The sequence below is a fragment of the Bemisia tabaci genome, chromosome 1, assembly GCF_918797505.1.
Source record: "Bemisia tabaci chromosome 1, PGI_BMITA_v3".
In the NCBI taxonomy this organism is placed as follows: Eukaryota; Metazoa; Arthropoda; class Insecta; order Hemiptera; family Aleyrodidae; genus Bemisia; species Bemisia tabaci.
In genome coordinates this window covers 30,312,855-30,323,804 of record NC_092793.1, presented here as the reverse complement: position 1 = coordinate 30,323,804, position 10,950 = coordinate 30,312,855, and the positions used below count along the sequence as shown (strand labels likewise).

At 38.5% G+C, this 10,950-nt stretch overlaps 1 protein-coding gene across 1 annotated transcript; it reads right to left on the bottom strand.

Annotated features, from left to right (window-relative positions):
• Positions 1–5,806: 5,806 nt before the first annotated feature.
• Polr2D (RNA polymerase II subunit D) lies at positions 5,807–10,602 on the bottom strand. Its single transcript, XM_019057196.2, has 4 exons — positions 10,391–10,602; positions 8,773–8,953; positions 7,326–7,421; positions 5,807–6,048 (listed from the first exon to the last, which is right to left on the bottom strand). Exons 1-4 carry the CDS (start codon positions 10,449–10,451, stop codon positions 5,970–5,972), a joined length of 417 nt encoding a protein of 138 aa, XP_018912741.1. The 5' UTR covers positions 10,452–10,602; the 3' UTR covers positions 5,807–5,969.
• Positions 10,603–10,950: the final 348 nt, after the last annotated feature.

The window sequence follows — 10,950 nt, the reverse complement described above, 5'->3', positions numbered from 1 at the left end:
GCCCTCTTTGATCTAAGAACGACGAATGTGGCCAAGTCGTATTCCATGGTCACTTTAGGAAAAAATCGAGCATGCATCTCAAAAAATTTGTATTCTTTCGCCGAAGAGTTAGGAGGGAGTCCAGTCCAGGGCCGGATTTAGGGGGTGGTCACATGGGCCGCAGCCCACGGCGGCAAATTTTGCAATTTTTTCAAATGTAGGTATAAAAAAAAAAATCGGATTCAGAAAAAAAAATACAAATGAGAGAAGGCGACAAAATCTCTCATTTCCTGAGAGTTAACGTTTAGTAATTTCAAATTTATTTGACTTTCAGTTATACAAGAGACAGCACCTTTCATTAGTTTAGTTGAGAGAGAAACCAAACACGCAATTTGGCATGGAGCGTCGCGGCGCCGAGAGCAAGATGACGAAGACTCTGAGATGAAAAGGAGAAACCCTCGGCGCAGCGGTCGGCATGTAACACATATTAGCGCCTACAAGACTGCATGAATACTTCACGCATTGCGTCAAACACAGTGCGGTCACTGCGGTCAGCGTGAAACGCATATCGCCTACAAGACAAGGAAATTAAAATTATTAAACCACATTCATGTTAATTATTTCATAATGTTTTTGTTCATTTCTCATAAATGAAAGGCCTTGTCCACACAGAGAAAGGTTTACGGAACTTAACTTTCGCGCAAAGTTCAGTGAACTTTTGCTAGAGTAACAAGGTTGAGAAATGGTGCTGGGTCCACACCATTTAAATGGTGTGGACCCAGCACCATTTATCCACCTTGTTACATACAGTTTCGGGCCACTTTTTAGTGTTTAATTATTTCTTTCGCTAGAGTTGGCAGGGCTTTCACAAAAAATGTGCCAAACACGAGTAAACATATCTTATGCACCCCTCCTCCTCCGGCACGTTCACTTGATGGTTTTTATCGATGTTTCAAAACGAATGAGAGGGGGCGGCAAGTAGGTAAATTCGGCCCTGGGCCAGTCTGAAATGCAAATCAGTCAACGCGGTTAATTTAGAGCGCGGTGCAGCTCAGGACCCAAACCTTGTGGAAAATATGTCTTACCTACTTCACTGATTGCTTCAGGATCATCGAATCTGAAAAGTGGACAAAAATCGGAGAGTGGGCTGAGTTCATAAAAAAATGAATCATAATTATAAAGTATTAACAAGAAGTCTGCCTAAAGTTCTCGCATAGAAGCCTAGGTAAGACGTTAACAAAAATCAAGTGCTGGGATGTCTCTTCTATAAAGTTTTCCTTTGTTTAGTTAAATATTTGTGTTATCAAACAACCTTCATAAACATAGTCACTAAATTTTTTTACAGCCAATGCGAAATCTCTCCTTAAAGAATAGACTCGGGTGAAAATGTGAGCCGCAAGTGGGTTTCACGAGGCCACAATAATGTCCGGGGACGACCTGAGAATTTTTACTACGCCGACGGGAATAGACTAGCTGAGGCAGGAGCTATACGCCATTCACTACGCAGTGAATGCCGATGCAAGGCAACAAAGAGAGAACCGGACATGCAGCGCTCATTAGAGTCCCTTTATACCCAGAGTTAAGACAACTCGATTATCAGCTGACTGGCAGCCGGCCTTGGCTGGCCATGGAGGCCGAAACGAGTGCACCCAAACGAACGATATTGAGGGATAAGGATCAGGAATCCTGCGATGTCTGTCACACAAAAACAACAACATCAACAAATTGATCAATTAAAAAGAAAATGAGATTGGTTTGTGAATAATTTCTTTTTCTCTTTTCATTTTGGACCGATGGAAATGACAATTTACTCTTGATAAACCACAATTAGGTGATATTTTCATTATTCTTGTTCACATTCGAGGTACCGCCATCTTGGTGCACTCGTTTCGGCCTCCATGAGCGAGAACCAATCAGAATTGGATTTTTTTTTAGGCCACTTTCAGCCGAACCAAAAGTGAGTTGTCTTAACTCTGGGTATAAAGGGACTCTAGCGCTCATAAGTAAAAAAAACCTTTCTTAGTTTTTTTATATGTATTAAAAGAGAATCAAGGATTTTCAGAGACTTAAATCTGATCTTTGGCAAATTCTCCGACCAGGACCGGATTTTCCAACTTGCCGCCCATGGGCCGCCTGTATTTTGCCGCCCCCTTCTCATTCGTTTTGAAACATCAATAAAAACCATCAAGTGAACGTGCCAGCAGGGGAGGGGTGCGTAAGACACGTTTACTCGTGTTGAACACATTTTTTTGGGAAAACCCTGTCAACACTACTAGCAAAAGGTCACGGAACTTTGCGCGAAAGTCGAGTTTCGTAAACCTATCTCTAATGAACAAGGCCTTCCATTCATAAGAAATGAACGGAAAAATTATGAAAGAACAAACACAAAATTTGGTTTAATGATTTTAACTTCCGCCGCCGCGCCGCGCCGACCGCACCGTGTTTGGCGCAATGCGTGAAGTTTTCACGCAGTCTTGTAGGCGCTATCCGTTTCACGCAGACCGCACTGTGTTTGGCGCAATGCGTGAAGTATTCATGCATTCTTGTAGGCGCTATCCGTTTCACGCTGACCACAATAACCGCACTGTGTTTGATGCAATCCGTGAAGTATTCGTGCAGTCTTGTAGGCGCTAATATGTGTTACATGCCGCTTGCAGCGCCGAGGGCTTCTCCTTTTCATCTCAAGTCCTCGTCATCATTTCTCCCTAAGTCGCGCCGTTCCAGGCCAAATTGTGTGTTTGGTTCCTCTTTTAACTCGACTAACTAAAGGTGCTGTCTCTTGTATCACTGAAATACGACAAAATTAGAAATTACTATACTCTCAGGAAATGAGAGATTTTGTAGCCTTTTCTCGTTTGTAATTTTTTCTTTCTAAATCAGATTTTTTTTATACCTACATTTAAAAAAATTGCAAAATTTGCCGCCCCCTAAATTTGCCGGCATGGGCCGCGGCCCATGTGGCCACCCCCTTAATCCGGCCCTGTCTCCGACGCATCGCTACACTCGAAAAAAAAATCGTGAGAATCGATCTGATGGATATATAGATCTCATTGGTACAAGAGATCGCTTCTTTCTATAAATACATGGATGCCAGTCGCGCATGACATGCATTTATGTGTGTAGCGCAACTGGGCGCTCTGTGACACCTAGGTAACCGCCATTGGAATCTGTCGAGATGTACAGATTTTCCGGAAGCTGGCATTTCGCATCCCTTTATTTCTTTTTGGACGCCATCTGTCCACTTTTTGCCTGAACGTCTTCTGCGACGCCTACCTGAAAGGACCCACTTCGAGACCTTTTTCCATCTGCAATGCCCTATTCAGGTAAGTACACTCGCTGAGCGTGAGGTAAAAATTAAAAATCAGAAGACTAGAAAAGTACTGCTATGGAACACAGGTTAAACATGAGGCTTTACATACAAATAAATAAACTGGAGGAAGAAAAAAAAACGAAAATTGACTCATAATTGGACTAAGTACATTTTGCAATGAGGAACTAAAATTTCTGGCTCAGTTTAAAAACAACGTATGTATCATTACCTAGTTTCCCTACAAACATATGTTTTATTACAAATCAGCCAGAAATTCTGGTTCCTAATTGAATCGGGACGTGCGAAAACCGCTAATGTCCATTTTTACAGTCTTCAGTTTTTTTGAATTGTTAGGTAATACTTTTCGGAAGTGGATGCAACCACGAAACTGGCGTGAAAACTCGTCTCCGGGTTACCTTGGTCCCAAAACAAGTCCTTTCATCACTTTTATGGTTGTGTATCAACTTTTTAAAAGTATTATCAAGTCAAAAAATCTGGAGACTGGAAAAATGGACACTAGCTGTTTTCGCACGTCCCGATTCAATTGCAAAACGTAGTCCAATTGGACGTATTTCTATCAAACGGACCTAAGCGGGATAGGGTGAGGAAGGTGGAGGGGGGCTTGGATTGGCGGCGGAATCGGGCGTCCGGCTTATTCCACCCTATACTCGCAATGTTTTTCCATGGCGCTCAGGTCCGTTTGACAGAACGCGCTATCCGGGATTCTAAATTCCTCAAAAGGAACTCAAATTGGCGCTTAGTTCTGTTTGATAGAAATACGTCCAATTTGTCTACCTAAGTCAGCAGTTCAAGCACGAATAATTCACTGGGAAAAAGTTCATTAGTTGCTGATATTAACCCTACAACTGCAATTCCCTTAGACATTGCCGAGGAGATAAAAAGCTTCCAGCAAAATTCAGCCCTGCTTAATCAAACCATTCAAATCTAATGGAGCTCGATAAATGTGAGGTTTCCGAATAGGTAACTATTCGCGCTCCCCGGTGCGCTAATTGCCTATGTGGCGAAATTGAAGGCGAAAATCAAGTTGACAACATCTGTCAATAATTTTACGCGCTCTTCATTGGATCCGTCAAAGTTCATGCAGCGGAGCTGAATGTATGTTTGTTATTCGCGTTCCCTGTTATGTTTGTTGCATATACAGCGAAATTGAAGGAGAACCTCAAGTATTTGAATTTACGTTTGAATTAAGTACACTTAATTCAAACGTTCTTTACGCTATTTTTACGTATTTCCTTTATGAATTGTTGCTTTCAACTTCGAAGCTTTTCAACATTCTCGGGGCCATCCCAGATTTGCGGAATCTTTCCGCATTTTTAAGGACCTTTTTCCCATCCACCCCTCCCCTCCTGCTTAAGCTTTTCGCGGAATTTTCTTCGTAACGTCATTAGCCTTTCCACATTTTCGGGACCTTTCCCAATTCACCCCTCATCTTCCACGTGTGCGGTTTTTTTCGTTTTCGTTTAGTTGCCATATTTTCGGAATTTACCATTTCAGAGCAATTCCTGTAGATGCCCTGAATAAATGCAACTATAAAATGATCCCATTAACTACAACTATTGAGGGTTATGAATTTATGAACCCAAACATATTCAATAAAAAAGTGCAGTACCTACGCTATTCACACATTAATTAGGTATCTACTTTTGAAACGATTTAGTGTGCATTTCACTCAATACATGTACTTTTAGACATTTAAATGTTTTAAAGCATTCATTAATATAGTGATTAATTCTGACGAGCAAAAAAATAGGGAAAAAAAGGATAATTTTTAAATTGATAGAAAATTTCGTGGAAAGCCAGCAGGCTAAAGGAATTTAGCCAGTGGCATGGCGTGCTTTGCCATATATCGATTGATCTGCCACTTAAACCCGTGGAATAGGATCGATAAACAGGGTGTTGTAGCGAACACCTTAATGATTGATTCTTTACCATAGCTTCAACTGGGGAAAAATCGATTTATTCAACTTTTACTGTTGCATTCAGCCTGACTACAGTGTTCTCTACACTTTGCAGTTTAATGGAAAGCCAGGGGGATTAAACAGATATCTTAAAGAGAAATCACAAACACTCCTATTCGACTCAGGTCACAGAAGAGAACTGTGGGATCAAGTTCGTTTGACATCAGCCTATCTATAGAACCAACGTCCTTTCAAAGTTATAATCTAAACGCCAGCTGAACTTGGTTGCAACAATACATCAACTTTATCGGACCTCAGAATTTTTGGTAGTGTCAACAAAATTTTTGAGACCACTAAGAAAACTCAAGGAAAAAAGAAGGAAAGGTATATTTGTCAATCATGACACTAATTACTGCAAAACCCTAGATCCAGAAACGTATAAACCATATTGCTCAAAAAATGTGATTTTCACTACCTAATGAATTATTGCATTCTCCTACGGAAGTGGAGGTTGGCTGCACCACCATTAATTTGAATGAAAAAGACGAAGCCAATGAAGAGGAACAAACCTACTGCCGATGAAGAACTCTAAGAACCGTATTTTGAAAATCCAATCTTTATTTAATAACATTCAGAAGAAAAAAAAAGGAAACTTAGAAGCTACATTTTTAAGATAAAAAATTAAAATTTTACAGCCGCATCATGAAAAGTATTGAGGTAAAAAAAGTAAAAAACTCCAGAAGATGAGGAGACTAACTTTCTTAGTACTGTAAACTCCTTTTGGTTTGGATGTCATCCAGGATCACCCTTAGTTCTTCATCTTCAAACCGACCTTCCAAACTAGAGGTGGGAAAGAAAACAGAGAAGTTAGGTATGAGGTTTTCTAAGATATTAATTACATTTCAAAGATAATTTGAAATGTCCAAGTAAAAAGAAATTGAGTTACACGGAATTTTGTAAAATTCCCTCACCTTCAAAAAGAAAGGTAAGTGAGTAATATAATTGTTTATGATTTCCTGTGAATACTTCACTGCACTAATAGGCTTTAACATCGAAATTTCAAAAATATAGATTGTATTGAGCAGTTTTTTTCAACAGCAGAACAGAAGTAGAAATTTTAACCCTGATGACGATTACTGTTACCTAAAAGAGTGGAGCAACAACTAGAATGTTCACTGCAAAACCCTGGGGAATCCTGAGAAGAGAACTTGAATTAGGGAAACAAGCTTCAACAGAGTAAGTTTGTATGACAATTAAAGTAACCACCACAACATATCCTCAGAACTCTTAAGTTTCAATTTTCAGACTGATGGGCCCCAGCTAGTCCTTTAGCATTTAAGAATGCCCCTCTCCAGCTCATCTATGCCTCGAAATAAACATACACCAGTTATATGACAAAATTTTTATCCTGAGGTCGTAAATTGTAAGTATAGTGCATGCTCATTTGAAATTGGAAGGGTGAAGAATTGTTTTTGAATCAAAAGGTTTTGGAATAGTAGTATTTCGAACTGTAAAGAGTAGTTTCAAAGAAAATTCTACTTGAAGAGATCTATTATTAGTAAGCTGTCTAATTTGAAAGAGAATAGTCAATTGCTTTATAAATTTACAAACCTATTTCAATGGATTCAATTTCCCCTTTAACACTCTGAGATTCTTCATTTCACGTTGGCCTATAAAGGCTGAAGTGTACTACTTGTGTTCAGGAGCAAAAAATTGACTTTAATGTGGATCTATGCCGATGCAAACCAGAGTTCAATCATTCTGTTTCCTGATTTCACTAATCTTAAAAAATTGAGCCACCAAAACCTTTTAAAACAATATAGTATCCAGTTCTGCTAGTTTGAATTACAAAGCAAGCGATATTGTTGAAATACAAAGCATTATGGTCCAGCTATTTTGAATTGCTGAGTTGATTTACCCCCAAATTGGAGTCTCAAAATTTCGAATCAATAACGGGAGACAAATACATACTTTTTTTTTGTTTAAAAGAAAAAATAAAGATTTTCCCACAAAGAGTGGCTTTTTTTTTGTACTAATGGGCTTCTCAATTTAAAGGCTTTGGATTAGCCAGCATGCACTATGGAAGAACTTGCTCCTGATATTTAACTGACCCTTACCTTGGAATTACGGCTTTCGCTTCTTCAGGTGTTTCAGGACATAAATTGGCTAGAGCAGCTACTTCAAATTTGTGCAATTTCTTGACCTGTAAAAGGCTGGAACCCACAAAAAGTTTTAGAAACATTATTTTAAACTAATATCAGCTCTGCTTGATTTGATAAACTGTAAATTAGAATGGCCGCTTTGTGGTCCAAATGTAAGGGGAGGGAAATTGTACTTTCTGTGATTTGTAGTTTCTTCTCTGTTATCAGTTCACTGTAAAAAAATGTACATACTTAGGTTAAAATGATTATCCATTAAGGCTTTCCTTAAGGTGAATCCAGGGTTCGATTAGGGATAATTTAAGATTAGAGATAGCGCCACCAGTCACCTCTGACAATTTCATTTTCCTCCGACGATTACTGAAATAATATTGTTCAGATTACAAAAAGCAGATCCACAAGATATAGATTATTGTTTGCTTGATTTTTTGAGCCAAAAATACTGGCAATTAGAATTACCAGCGCATAGAAAGTACGGCTAAAACTTTCAGCTCAGCGGCAGCAGCCGAGCACGCAACGGGTTCCCTCATGTTCTGTCTCTCTCTCTCCCATTGCCGCAATGGGGATTACGTTAAGTCTTTATTTTTGGGAATTTTGAGAAGATTTTTTTACTAAGTGTTCCTCAAATATGTAGCTATATCCCCTGGATCTCCAATCTTGAATATGTATTACGGTTTTTATTATTTTCGCAAATATATGCGGCTATTTTGAGCAGCGCAACGTAGTGGCCAAATCGCGAAGTTCCAAGCCTGGATTCACCTTAAAAACTATTCAGTATATAGTATATAGAGTATTACATTCAGCCTCCAGCAGGTTCTAATGCAACTTATTAGTTATGAAAGAAGATCACCTAGTTATCTTATTATTTATAGTTACTTTGTGGTTTTTTTAAACTTATGTAAATTTAATTCAAGTAGATACAAACAAGGCAAAGAGATCTTGTAGTAAGTAGTTACGATATTTTTAATGAATAAAAACAAAAAAAGTTGAAAAACAGAGGACCAACGTAAACTCTTTTGTTACAGAACTGGTGAATCTGCAACGATTTTAAAAAGACAAGTTAATTAGACCACTCCAGGAGATTTGGTTCTCTTTTAACTGCTGTCGCATTAGACAACCAACCATGTAGACTTGGCCTCAATGATGATGCATGTACCAATAATGTGTAAATCCTTGAATCTGATATTAAAATGACAAAGTACTTATCTGACACTTTCATCTTTTTCCGGTTTTTCAATAATATTTTCGAGGCTTTTTCCATGTTTTTCTTCAGTGTTAAATTTTGGTATGCAGCTTCTGATATATTTAATAGTGTATTGCTGACTTTGGCCAAAAGCCCATCAGTGATACTGGTTACTAGAAGGAAACACTTTTCTGTGGTATGAAAAAAAGGACTGAAAATTACCTCCTGACAGAGTGAATGACATCTGTGTTCTTAAATTTTCTAAAGCGGTTTGTGTAGGTCAAAGTTTTGTTAAAGACATCGGAAAATTCTTGTTCATCTTCCTGATTTTCATTCTGTACTTTCCTATGCTCCAATAACATGTGAACTTCTGATATTAACAGGGTTTCTGCATTTTCAAACTCTGGAAATTCAAAGGAAAAATGTTAAAATCACAAAAATTTCGCGAGTACTTATTATCATTTGGAAAAGAAAGAAATAATCTGCATCCTGAAAAGAAACTGGTTCATCAGAATGTTACTAAAAATATGGTTGCAAAGATTTAGTACCATGGAGTGATTTGTGACGCACAAGAGAATGCTTACAAATTCCTTTTTCAGCTCAGCTTTTCTCAACAATGACAAATGAATAGTTTGATTCTAAGAGCTCATCCTGATCAAAAGAATGTAAGGAACATTGTATTAAATAATATAAAACTTTAGCTGGCAACAAATTGCTTGGTATTTCGTGTAAAGTCCATTGCGATGCCCTGATCCATGGACTCATCCACCAACTCAGACATAAGTACAAAGACACTGAAGTTTTGATTTTTGTCCATGCCTCAGAAGCGTATTTTTACCCATACTCTTTATCAGAGGTGAAACTCTTGTACCACCATGGAGCACAATAGAGTTGCAATGTTCTAGAGCGCCAATGAAGTCACTTTTTGAGGCTGTTTTGTCCAGTACTCCTTTGACTAGTGTGCAGCGACTGGCGATGTCGTATAAATGGGGTCCAAGCTCTGGTCTTTGCTTAGAAAATGCAGGTATAAAATTTATTTCACAAATACCAAGAGTGATGTACATTTTTTAATTTGCTATGACTTCAATGAACACAATTTGCCAAAATTCGCAGGAATAATGATTGATTTGAATGAAGAAATCGCGAAAACCACTCGCAGCCCGCGATTCTCCCATAAGCCGCCTTGTTAAAAAATGCCGAACGGTTCCCACTTTCCGGTAAACAAGAGGTTCGGTATGGCCCGCTCATGGATTGACTTCATTGGCACTCCAGTACATTGTGGCTCTATTGTACTCTATGCATGCCACGTATCTTGGTTTGGGGCATTTCAGACTTCCTGTCGTACTTCATATTTTTGAATGCTGTTCTTGTCTGCAAAAAGCAAATCCTGGAAAAACTTTAAAGGGATACTGTAGATTTATTCTCCTTTCAACAATAAAATGGGAGCGGAGATTTTTGAACACCATAAACAAGAAACGTGGTTTGGGAGTTTCATTATCGATATGTACTTCTAAGTCTGAAGCTTTTGCACATGTTAGAGCTTGCACGTCGTAAATTGAGCCGAACGTCAAAGTATTGTAAATGGCAACATTCATCAGTAAAGCCATCTGACTGCATGCATCATCCTGTTTGGTGATGCTAATTCAGAGCTTATCAGAGATTGACGTTTGTCTCAACATACAATGCATGAGCTCTTGAGGCAGAGTATGTCATTCTGAACAGGCGTTATCGAAGGAACGTTGCACAGTTCACTCCTACATAATCAGTGAATTTTTCATGATTGTTTAAGTTCGCACTTGAGTTAAAATCCTTAAATCTGAAAGAATGCTGAAAGACAAACCTTTCGGAAACTGCAGGTCTGCGGCATCTTCTTCGATGACTTCCACAGCAGGATTTGCCATGACGCTCTACAACTAGGTTATCAGCATTTAAAATTGCCACTGTCACAGTAGTACCGTTTCGCAGGAAAAAAAATGTGATACTTCGTCAACTTTGAATACTTTGATTAGACTTTGATAAGCTTGTGTGCTTTTGTTTGTTTGCGTTGTTGTTGTTGAAATGACCTAAGTTTTCCTGATCGTTGGTGTAAATTCGGGGCAAAGCATTGTTGACTTGTTTACATTTTATTTGCCAAATTTCCCAAACTTGTCCAATTTTTTCTCTGAATTTTTACGGAATAAGCAGAAAAAACGAATTCTCAGATTCTTTTGGAACTTTCACAAAATATTTCAATTTTAATTGAAATTAATCCCTGAAATTTCCAAGAAATTATGAGCAGCGCTCGTGAATTTTTTTGATTTTGCTGAAAGACGTCGGCGTGACGATAACACTTTATTCGAGCGACATTTACCGTGTTTTCGTAAACAACCCAAGTCCCTGTGTTATCTCATTGTCAGCTTC